Genomic DNA, 12440 nt, shown 5'->3' with positions numbered 1-12440 from the left:
CTGCTGATTTTCTACACACAAATATATCAAAAGGGACTTCCCCAATGAAATCGATAATTAATGACTACGCCCCCATAGCTGTTCATATCCCAGATGCAGGCCCCAATTTTGTTATGAATCGTAAAGCTTTAGAAACGAATCAGCACCAATAGACTACACCTGGAACAACACACACAAAATACTGGTGGAACACAGCAGGCCAGGCAGCATCTATAAGGAGAAGCATAGTCGACGTTTCAGGCCGAGACCCTTCATCAGGACTGCCTGAGACTGCCTGACAAAGGGTCTCGGCCTGAAACGTTGACAGTGCTTCTCCTTATAGATGCTCCCTGGCCTGCTGTGCTCCACCAGCATTTTGTGTGTGTTTGACTTCCAAGCATCTGCAGATTTCCTCGTGGAGACTACACCAGGAGTCTGTTTTTGATCTTAAAACTATCTTTATTAGAATCGACTTATAATATAGTAACTTAAGCAAGATAAACAAAAGTTAACAGTGTTATGTGTATATATGTGTGTAAATATAAATCCAAAACTATTGAGCTTGGGGAGAACAAGGCTTGGAGTCTTGAGATGGTAAAGTATGAAAGTTCAGTTCAACCACAGAATAGGTGATGAGAGAGATATATGTAATCCAGGGTAAATGTCGAGAGAAGGCAATTATGTCGAATTCCACAGGTTCCATGGTGGTAAAACAAGAGAACAGTCACTGTAGATATTATCTGTCATCCTTCCAAATCCACATACTAATTATCACCCAAAGTGACTTGTCACAAGGCGTATCGTCTTCAAGTGAATTACCACACCACACCCAGGCAAGGGTTAACACATCGGTGGTCTTCACATGATACCCCAAATCAGATCCACTCCTATGGATCAAACAAGGTGACAACCACACATTCGGTGTACGATGAATCGATAATTAACCCATACTTGCGGGCATAGGAAAATTCCAAACAGTGACCCTTGGCACCTATTTCCCTTGTATCGATCTTTCCATTTTTCCTCCTTCATCTCCGTCTGACTCTGAGTGTCTGTGTCCTCAGTTAAAACTGAACAAGCTGTGAGTGATGTAAACAAGCTGCAAGTCAGACTGATTCACCTTCTTAATCTCTCTCTCTTAAAATGACAGTCCACAGCAAACAAAACCTAGGGATTCATAACAACTGACTGGTGTGCCTGTAGTTGGAATGACTGAGTGAATCCTATCCCACATTCTCAGCAGGTAAATGGCTCCTCTCCAGTGTGAACTCGCTGATGTCTCTGTAGTGTGGAAGAGTGAGTGAATCTCTTCCCACATTCTGAGCAGGTGAATGGCCTCTCTCAAGTGTGAGCTCGCTGATGTTCCAGCAATCTGGATGAGTTATTGAATCTCTTCCCACAGACTAAGCAGATGAACGGCTTCTCCCCAGTGTGAACTCGCTGATGTTCCAGTAATCTGGATGACTCAGTGAATCTCTTCCCACAGACTAAGCAGATGAACGGCTTCTCCCCAGTGTGAACTGACTGGTGTCTCTGCAGGGAGCGTGAGTGACTGAACCTCTTCCCACATTCTGAGCAGGGGAATGGCTTCTCTCCAGTGTGAACTCGCTGATGATTCTGCAGGTCGGATGAGCGAGTGAATCTCTTCCCACATTCTGAGCAGGGGAACGGCATCTCCCCAGTGTGAACTCGCTGGTGTTCCAGAAGGTGGGATGACAGAGTGAACCGTTTCCCACATTCTGTGCAATTGAACGGCTTTTCACCGGTGTGAACACTCTCATGTCTCAGTAGGTAGGATGACTGAGTGAATCCCTTCCCACATTCTGAGCAGGTGAACGGCTTCTCCCCAGTGTGAGCTCGCTGGTGTCTTTGTAGGGCGGATGACTGAGTGAATCTCTTCCCACATTCTGAGCAGATGAATGGCCTCTCTCCAGTGTGAACTCGCTGATGACTCCGTAGGTTGGATGACTGAGTGAATCCCTTCCCACATTCTGAGCAGGTGAACGGCTTCACCCCAGTGTGAATTCGCTGATGACTCTGTAGGTGGGATGACACAGTGAATCTCTTCCCACAGACTGAGCAGGTGAATGGCTTCTCCCCAGTGTGAACACGCTGGTGACTCCGTAGGTGGGATGACTGGGTGAATCCCTTCCCACAGACTGAGCAGTTGAATGGCTTCTCCCCCGTGTGAACTCGCTGATGTCTCTGTAGGCGGGATATCAGAGTGAATCCTTTTCCACAGTCTGAGCAGGTGAATGGCCTCTCCCCAGTGTGAACTGGCAGATGACTCTGTAGTTGGGATGACTGAGTGAATCTCTTCCCGCATTCTGAACAGGTGAACGGTTTCTGCCCAGTGTGAACTCGCTGATGTCTCAGTAGGCTGGATAACTCACTGAATCCTTTCCCACATTCTGAGCAGGTGAACGGCTTCTCCCCAGTGTGAACTCGCTGATGTCTCAGTAGGCTGGATAACTCACTGAATCCTTTCCCACATTCTGAGCAGGTGAATGGCTTCTCCCCAGTGTGAACTCGCTGATGTCTCAGTTGGCTGGATAAAGCACTGAATCCTTTCCCACATTCTGAGCAGGTGAATGGCTTCTCCCCAGTGTGAACTCGCTGATGACTCTGTAGGCTGGATGACCGAGTGAATCCCTTCGCACAGACTGAGCAGGTGAATGGCTTCTCCCCAGAGTGAACTCGCTGATGTACCAGTAGGTTGGATAACTCACTGAATCCTTTCCCACATTCTGAGCAGGTGAATGGCTTCTCCACAGTGTGAACTCGCTGATGACTCTGTAGGTTGGATGACTGAGTGAATCCCTTCGCACAGACTGAGCAGGTGAATGGCTTCTCCCCAGAGTGAACTCGCTGATGTACCAGTAGGTTGGATAACTCACTGAATCCTTTCCCACATTCTGAGCAGGTGAATGGCTTCTCCCCAGTGTGAACTCGCTGATGTACCAGTAGGTTGGATGACCGAGTGAATCTCTTCCCACAGACTGAGCAGGTGAAGCGCCTCTCTCCAGTGTGAACTCGCTGGGGACTCCGTAGGTTGGATGACTGAGTGAATCTCTTCTCACATTCTGAACAGGTGAACGGCCTCTCCCCAGTGTGAACTCGCTGGGGACTCCGTAGGTTGGATGACTGAGTGAATCCCTTCCCACAGACTGAACAGGTGAATGGCTTCTCCCTAGTGTGAACTCGCTGGTGAGCCATAAGGTCAAATGACTGAGTGAATCCTTTCCCAGAAATTCAGCAGATCACCAGCCTCTACCAGGTGTGGTGTGAACTGACTGGTGTGTCCACAGGTCCAACTGAATCCTTTCTCACACACAGAACAGATGAATGGCCTTGCCCAGTGTGAACTTGCTGATGTACCTTCAATTGTGATAACTGAGTGAATCTATTCCCACTGTCTGAGCAGGTGAACAGCCTTTCTCCTGTGTAAGATGACTGGCTTGCTATTTGGTCAAATGATCAATTGAATCCCTCTCCACAGTCTGAGCAGGAAGGATAGTCGATTGAATCCCTCGCTCCACTTCTTAAATATCCAGACAGAGACAGCAAAACTGGCGTTTTCTGTTTGAGATCCCCGGCGACAAATTCCTTCTCGTTTTTAACCTGTGAAAACATTTACAAAATCCATCAATGGGTTTAGGACAACATTTCAGATGAGATTACTTGAGTTGCCATGGTTTGACTTGGTATCACACGGTTACAGTGAGGTTCAACCCAAGTTGGACAGAGAAATCATCTTCTGACTGGGCAGAGTGCTGGTATCTGGAATGACCATCAATTCCCTGAAGCTCTTCCTGTCTCTATAAGAATGGGGCATTTCTGCCGTCTCCAATCTGTGAACTGGCTCAGTTTGACTCTCTCCATTGGTATTATTCCCTGTTCCTGCTGAGCTACATGGGTGCCTGGCCCCACAGTAACTGAAACAGTCTCACGCAAATTGTCTTTGTGGATGTGCATCTGGGAATTCTTTTATGTATTATTAACTTAAAGTGCTACAGCTTTAACACCATATAAAAAAATTCCTGCTGAGATGACTGGTTGGTCCGCACAGCTGGTAAAAGGGGTTAGAGTGAATTTTTGTAATATTTCAAGTTCTTGTAGAAAAGTACAACACAGAAACAGGTCCTTTGGGCCATCTAGTCTTGTGCTGAACTATTTAAATTACCCCTCCCACACTCCTACAATCCAGGTACCTACACGAACTTCCTAAATGTTGAAATCGAGCTCGCGTGCACCACTTGTGCTGGCTGCTCATTCCAAACCTAGATGACCATCTGTGTGCAGAAGCTTCCCCTCATGTTCCCCTTAACATTTCACCTTTCACCCTTAACCCCTGGCCACTGGTTGAAGTCCTACCCAATCTCAGTGGAGAAAGCCAGCTTGCATTTACACTATCTATGCCCCTCTACCACAATCAAATCTCACCTCAATCTTCTACATTCCAAAGAATAAAGTCCTGACCTGTTCAATCTTTCCTTATAACCCAAGTCCTCCAAACTTGACAACAGCCTTGTGAATTTTATCTGAAATCTTTGAATCTCTTTTAAATCTTTCCTGTCAGTAGGTGACCAAAACATCACACAATACTCCAAATTAGGCCTCTTTTACAAGTCAACATAATATCCATCTATTGTCAGGATTTGGTTCACGAAAGCCAATGGGCTAAAATCTTTCTTTCCGTCACTATCTAACTGTGATACCACTTTCAGTGAATTAAGGACTTGTATTCCCAGGTCCCTTTCTTCTACAACACTCCTCCGTGCCCGACCAGTCACTGTGAAAGACCTCCCTTGGTAGGTCAAACCAAAGTGCAACAGCTCACACTGGTCTGAATTAAATTCCATTTTCCATTTCTCAAACCATTTTCCCAGGGGGTCCAGATTGCACTGCAAGCCATGATAGTCTTCCTCGCTGTCCACTACACCACCAGTCTTGGTGGTCATAAATCTGCTAATCCAGTTAACCACACTATCATCCAGATTACTGATATAGATGACAAACCACAACAGATCTAGCACTGATCCCTGTGGCAACCACTAGTCACAGGCCTCCAGTCAGAGAGGCAACCATCTGCTACCACACTCTGGCTTCTGCCAAAGACAGTGTCTCATCCAATTTACTATCTCATCTAGAATGCTGAGTGACTGAACCTTCTTGACCAACCTCCCATATGAGACTTTGTCAAGTGCCTTGCTAACATCCATGTAGACAACATCCACTGCCTTGTCTTCATCCACTATCCTGATAACTTCCTCGAGAGACTCTATAAGATTGGTTAGACATGACCTATCCTGCGCAAAGCCATGTTGCCTATTCTTAATCATTCCACATCTATCCAAATACTTATATTTCCGGTTCCTGGTCATACGTTCCAGTAACTTTCCCAATATTCACTACTAGTCACCACTCCGTGGGTTTGGAGATTTCCCTTGAATTTCATAGAATGATAGAAATCTATAGCACATTACAGACCCTTTGGCCCACAGTGCTGTGCCGACTATGTAACTTACTCTAGAAGCTGCCTGGAGTTTCCCTAGCGCATAGTCCTCTATGTTTCTGAGCTCCATGTAACTATCTAAGAGAGTGTGAAAAGTCCCTGTTGTATCCGCCTCGACAACCGCTGCTGGCAGTGCATTCGACACATCCAACACTCACTGTGTAAAAAACCTACCCCTGACATCCCCTCCGCATATATTTCCAAGCACCTTAAAACTATGCCCCCTCCTGTTAGCCATGTTAACGCTGGGAAAAAATCCTCTGGCTCTCCACACACTCAATGCCCCTCATCATCTTATACACCTAAAAAAGGCTCCAAACATAAACAAAGAAATTTTACATTGCTTTGAGGATTTGTTAGAAGTAAACAAAATTATGAGGGTATAGATAGGGTAAATGCAAGCAGCTTTTTCCACTGAGGTTGGGTGGGACGACAACCAGAGGTCATGGGTAAGTGGGGAAGGTGAAAATTTAACGGGAACATTTGGAAAAGTTCTTTGCTGAAATGGTCGTGAGAGTGCAGAATGAGATGTCAGCACTAGTGGTGAATATGAGCTCGATTTCACCATTAAGAGAAGTTTGACAGGTACCTGGATGGTAGGGGTACGGAGGGTGATGATCCCGGTGCAGGTAGTTGCATTAGAGAGATTAAATGTTTTTGGCATTGACTAGATGGGCCAAATAGCTTGTTTCTGTACTGAACTTCTCCATGTTTCTGTGACAGAGAAGCTGGCCAAACTTGTTTGGAAGGGAAAAGGTAGGAGTGACAATGGAGCAGCAATGGCTGGAGTTTCTGGGAGCAATTCGAGAGCTGAGTAATCGATACATCCCAAAGACGTGGAAGCATTGGAATGACAGCAGGGCACAACCGTGGATTAAATGAGAAACCAAAACCAACATAAAAGCAGAGGAGAGGGCAAACAAAAGAGCAAAAGACCATTAGGAAGCTTTTAGAATCCAAAAGAAGACAACTAAAGGAAAGTCAGATGAGTTCAGGAGTGGAATTATTAAATGGTTGTCATTAATGAGTTTTGGTTGCACCCAACAGTCCACGGCATTTAGAGGAACGAGATATCCAGGGCCTCAATATCTCTTGAAAACCAAGATTCCCTGCACTAGTTACCATTCAACTTTTATTTTGTCAGATACATACAAACTCTACACCCTTAAAATTTCACTTCTGAAGAACTCCCACTTACCAAGTTCTCCTTTGCTAAAAAACATCCTGTCCCAATCCACACTTGTCAAATCCTTGTAAATATCATAAAAATTGGCCTTTCTCCAATTTAGAATCTCAAGAGAGGTCCAGGCCTCTGCTTTTCTGTATTTACTTGGAATCTCATGATCAGTAGATACAAAGTGTTCCCATACACTAATTTCTGTCACTCGCCCTAGATCACTTCCCAATAGCTTATTGCACACTTCTACATCAGGAATTTTACATACTGATTAAGGTAGATTTGATAAGCTCTACCCCATCTAGTCTTTTTACAGCCTAGGATTCCAGTCAATAAATGGAAAGTTAAAATCACTCACTTTATCAACCTTTGTTTCTTGGCATAGTCCGCAATCTCTCTACAGATTTGTTCCTTGAAATCCCTCAGACTGTTGGGCGCAAGCAAGTCCAAGTAATGGCTACAATATCATAATTTCATGTCCTGAGGTCTGAATGACATCTGTTTGGTGTCAAAAATGAACCTTGCCCTCAATGTCACTGAAACAAAGGAGCTGGCTGCAGACTACAGGAGAAATGGAGACAGGCTGACCCAGGATCTGCGGTTGAGAGGGTGAACAGCTTTAAGTTCCCTGGCACACACAACACCGAGGATCTCACCTGGTCTGTACATACTGGCTGTGTGGTGAAAAAGGCACAACAGCACCACTTTCACCGCAGGCGGTTCAGGAAGTGTGGGACGGGGCCCCAAATACTAACAACTTTCCACAGGGGCACAATTGAGAGCATCCTGACTGGCTGCATCACTGCCTGGTATGGGTGCTGTACTTCACTCAGTTGCAGGACCCTGCAGAGAGTGGTGCGGACAGCCCAGCGCATATGTAGATGTGAACTTCTCACTATTCAGCACATTGACAAAAACAGGTGTGTAAAAAGGACCACTGTGTAAAAAGGATCATTGGGGACCAGAGCCACCCCAACCACAAACTGTTCCAGCTGCTACCATCTGGGAAACGGTAGCACAGCCTGAAAGCCCGGATCAACAGGCCCAGGGACAGCTTCTTCCACCAGGCCCTCTGATTGATTAATTCATGCTGATACAATTGTACTTTTATTTATCCTGACTGTCCTGTTGTACATACTATTTATTATAAACTATTAAAAAATTTAACATTGCACATTTAGACAGAGACATAACATAAAGATTTCTACAACTCATGTATGAAGAATGTAAGTAATAAAGTCAATTCGATTCAATTCACCCTCTCCACTCTCTGTTCTGTCATTCTGGCTCCGATCCTCCCTGCAACTTTAGTTTAACCACCCACCCCACAGGGGAGCACCAGCAAGCCTTGCCACTAGGATACTCATCCCTTTCTAGTTCTGTTCCACTAACTAACAAATCCCCTATCACCCCTTTGACTTTCCTCTGCCAGGTAATTCCCCCCAACAGTTTCTAAAGTGTCCACCTGTTGTTGTGTGGGATAGCAACAAGAGTACTCGGCGATGGCTATTTAACATTCTCCTTCCTGACTCTCACCCAGTTTCCTGTGTCCTGCACCCTGGGTACAACTCACCTCTCTGCTCGTCATACCTATCACACCCTCTGACGCTTGGATGATGCGGAATTCATCCATTTCCAGCTCCAACTCCTTAAAGTGCAGCTGGATATACGTGAGGACGTCAGGGACACTGGAGGTCTCCCCGCCTTCCCACCAATATCCCCTCTAATTTGTAATGACCAGTGTGTGCAAAAACCTTGTACTGTACAATTTTTACCCAGTGACAACAACATGTGCAAACTGAATTTTATATAGAGAGGTTTTCATTTCAACAGCGAGCAAATCACTGTCAGTAAGAACTTTAATCTCCTCTGGTTGAGTCTTGATCGAGTTCATCTGCACTCTCACACAACCTATGTAACAGGTTAATGAAGGATTTACTCGCCACAGCTTTTGCAAACCACCTATTTGTGATTTTCTTGCTAAATGATGCTTTCAATTTCAGATTTCCAAATATCACTCCACTTCTTCCCACTTGAAAATTCTACAGCAACAATACAGACGGTATTGTACATAAGTATTTCCCCTCAAGTCTCACCCAGGTGACTGACAGTGGAGAACTCAGTGATGGTAATGCCAAGGAATACTGCCTTTAAGGACAGTAGTCCATCTCCCTGGAGTCTGGCACATTTCTGATGTGAAAGCTACTTGTTGCCCGGGGCAAAGGTGTTTGATATCATTACGTAGCCAGACAGAATTGGTGGAAGCGTGTTCTCACTGGTAGAAAAATGCAGACCGAGAGGAGGTAGAACAAGCAACAGACACAAAATGCTGGAGGAACTCAGCAGGCCAGGCAGCATCTATGGAAAAGAGTACTAATGCTGAATTCCTCCAGCAATTTGTGTGTGTAGCTTGGATTTCCAGCACCTGCAGATTTCCTCTTTGTGATTGGAGGTAGATCAAAGATGATTTTCTCAACTGGTGATGTAAAAGATTTTAGAGCCATAGAATAGAACACTACAGCACAGTACAGGCCCTTCAGCCCTCCATGTTGTGCCAACCCATATAAACCTTAAAAAAAAGAACTAAACCCACACTACCCCGTAACCCTCCATTTTTCTTTCATCCATGTGCCTGTCCAAGAGGCTGTTAAATACCCCTAATGTTTTAGCCTCCACCATCACCCCTGGCAAGTCATTCCAGTCACTCACAACCCTCTGTGTAAAAAAAAAACTTACCCCTGATGTCTCCCCTGAACTTCCCTCCCTTAATTTTATACATATGCCCTCTGGTGTTTGCTGTTGGTGCCCTGGGAAACGGGTACTGACTATCCACCCTGTCTATGCCTCTCGTAATCTTTTAGCCCTCAATCAAGTTCTAGACCTTTCATATTATTTCACATTTCATAAAGATTGAAACAGAATAGGCTGAAACACACTGTTCAAAAGTGCTGGCGTTCAATCCACTTGGTGCATTGACTCATTACATTTTTTGGGTGTTTGTTTGTCAGAAACACATCCAACAGATTTCCCATCAGAAGTGCAGAAAAATTCTGGACCTGATTTCAAATGAACCACTGAGCACTCTGAAAAAAAGGTGCGGCAGAGGCCGATTTCTCCCTTGTGCTTTTATTTTCAGTGTGAACTATGTAACATTGATGGTGATTAATGATCATTACTTTCAGGCGACAGCCCTCCAAACATGTGACGAACCACAGTAAAACTTAGTGAACCTGCCATGGTTGGGTCTTGGGTGTCGGACCAGCAGATTTTCTGTATTATTAGATGTTCTCATATTAATATATCATACCTCACTTCCAAATCACTGTTTTTAGACATCACATTACAGAATGATGTGTTCCACATAACCTCCAAGTTTAAAAGAAGCTCAGAAAATAAGGTCAAAGTAAGTTTCAAAGGCATCTGGGAAACAGAAACGTGCGAGTTTAAAGGGAGCAGAGATACCTGACTGACCTGCTTGAGGTGTTGAGCTACCTAAAATGCATTCTTGAACATATAGTGTAGATTTAAAGCATTAATTGGATTTAAATTATTTCATTAAATTAACATTATCTTGGATCTCTTAATCCTAATTCACAAGTTTAACGTAGGATTAACCCTTCTGCATTTGGATAACTACAATCTTTGTTCTTTTCTTTTGAAAAATGCAGTCACATGATAACACTATTCAAACTTCAGACCAAAAGTCTTTTTTTTCCCCACTTCTATTTTTTCCCAGGAAAAAAATACTATAAACTTTTTGCTATTTAAAATTGGTAACATTTGTCAATTCATGCTGTTGTTTAAAATTAAATTGCTTAACTCCCTGAAGCAAACTTGTAAGTTCACGAGCTAATAAAGAATTGAACAAAGAGGATTGTATATTTTACACACAAAGCAGCATAATGTCAATGCTCCTACATCATAAATTGGGAGACGAATGTACACATCCCAACCTTATTAGGTATTTGTACTCAATTTTTCCCACAGATGGTGAACTGCTAATCTTGGCTGGTTCATCAGGCATAGCATGGAGTAGATTTGAAGGGAGGTGGGGTGGTTTGTGTATTTGCGGCAGTGCTGGGAGGAAAAATCAGCATGAATGATGAATGTCTTTAATGTCCCTTCCTATAAAATACTCTACAAATGTTTCACACTTATTTGACCTTGAGCTTTTTTTTTCAAACATTAATACACTTTAGTCAGGATTACTTAGAATTTCAACATCTCTTTTCCAGCGAAAATAATAAGTGGGAAGGGGTATAATTTAAAGATCCTATATATTCAATTTAATCTACCCCATTCTAATGAGATGTTTATTCAGTTATTCATGCTATTGACAAGGCTCCGAATAAACCAAATGAGGACCAATAGGTGTGGTCCATTCTTACAACCAGTTCAATGGCATAATTTTAAACTCACTTCTCCACGTCTTCACATTTAGGAGCAGAATCACAAGAAGAGGTGGCAAATGACCAGGGAAAGCTTCACACAGAATCACAGAACAATTTTATAAAATTATTGTTGGCATGAAAGGAGATCATCAACCAGAACTATCCTCTCAATTCCAATCCTTTTCTCTTGCTCTGCATCACTCAAAAATTCCCTCTCATTTCCTTTCCAATTCTATTTGAAAGTACCATCTTAGTCTTTGACAGTACTGTCCTGTGGATATCCAATAACTGTGCTCTGGAAGTCCAATCCACAGTAGAATATTTGCTAATCTACAATGCTAGCAATGCACCTCACCATACTTTATGTCCAGTAATTTAACCAAGATTCCGATTTTCTAATCACAGAAAAGACTAAGTATTGATTTAAAACAAAGGCTAAGGTTTAAACTTTCATCTTATGCTGGATCATCTAATGTTATACTGCTTTTCCATATATATAATATAGATAGATGGATAGATAGATAGCTAGATAGATAGATAAATAAATAAATAAATAAATAAATAAGGAATGACAGATAAGGTTGTGGCCTAAGGTAGAAGGAGTCAATTTTAGAAAATCTAGCACATCTATTTTTCAGCATAGTCCACTCCTACATTTACACACTTAGTCCAGCAGTCGTGTAACATACGAATCTTGGACCTCCAGAGAGTGTCCACAGATGGGTGATGTAAAAGATTTTGTTCCCTTTCTCCGAGTTCCTAATCCTTGCATTTAGATAGCTGGAGCTCAGCTCTGTCTGAGAGATCCATCGGTTCCCATTCCCTCATCAGCCGGAAGCTCCCCGGGGCCCGTGTACGGGTCGTGGGGCTGAGAGAGAGGGAAGAGGGCAGGACTGTCCCGGGGTTGCTGGTCACGGTCTCCGAAATTCAGAGGAATTATCCCGAAGTCGGTGTTTAAGATAAAAACACGGAGAATCGCTCTTACCTGCAACCGACATTTTCAAGGCCTCATGTGCTGCGCGCATGCGTGATACTCGGGGACGCCGTCAGCCTGACGCCTGCGCAGTTCATCAGCGCTTCAGTGCCTGATAAGAATTATTCTGGCAGGGCCTTTTGGGTAATACCGGTGCCATTAAACAGTTCTTGAAGCACCGATTCAATGTCCATATCTCATTTTTTTTTCGGGTATATAGAAAAAATCTGAAGCTTTTTTAACGCAGGAAGCGGCTCACATAAACAATGTATTCAATATCCACGTGTATCTAATGCCAATGTAAAATGTGGATATAAAACACAAGAGATTCTGCAGTGGCTGGACATACAGAGACGCGCACACACACAAAATGCTGGAGGAGCTCTGCAGTTCAGGTAGTAACTA

At 43.7% G+C, this 12440-nt stretch overlaps 1 protein-coding gene across 1 annotated transcript; it reads right to left on the bottom strand.

Moving 5' to 3' along the window:
- Positions 1–334: 334 nt before the first annotated feature.
- On the bottom strand, positions 335–12111 carry LOC132386224 (gastrula zinc finger protein XlCGF26.1-like). The gene is made up of 2 exons (XM_059958507.1): positions 12048–12111; positions 335–3600 (listed from the first exon to the last, which is right to left on the bottom strand). The coding sequence occupies exon 2, from the start codon at positions 3193–3195 to the stop codon at positions 1321–1323; it is 1875 nt and encodes a 624-aa protein (XP_059814490.1). The 5' UTR covers positions 3196–3600; positions 12048–12111; the 3' UTR covers positions 335–1320.
- Positions 12112–12440: the final 329 nt, after the last annotated feature.

Source organism: Hypanus sabinus, unplaced genomic scaffold (genome assembly GCF_030144855.1).
Source record: "Hypanus sabinus isolate sHypSab1 unplaced genomic scaffold, sHypSab1.hap1 scaffold_107, whole genome shotgun sequence".
Lineage (NCBI taxonomy): Eukaryota > Metazoa > Chordata > Chondrichthyes > Myliobatiformes > Dasyatidae > Hypanus > Hypanus sabinus.
Note: the sequence above shows the minus strand (reverse complement) of the source record. Positions and strands in the feature narration are given on the sequence as shown.

Bases quoted from the DNA above. Each gene is read 5' to 3' on its own strand.
- LOC132386224 (XM_059958507.1), bottom strand. From the start codon at position 3,195: ATGGCTCACCAGCGAGTTCACACTAGGGAGAAGCCATTCACCTGTTCA.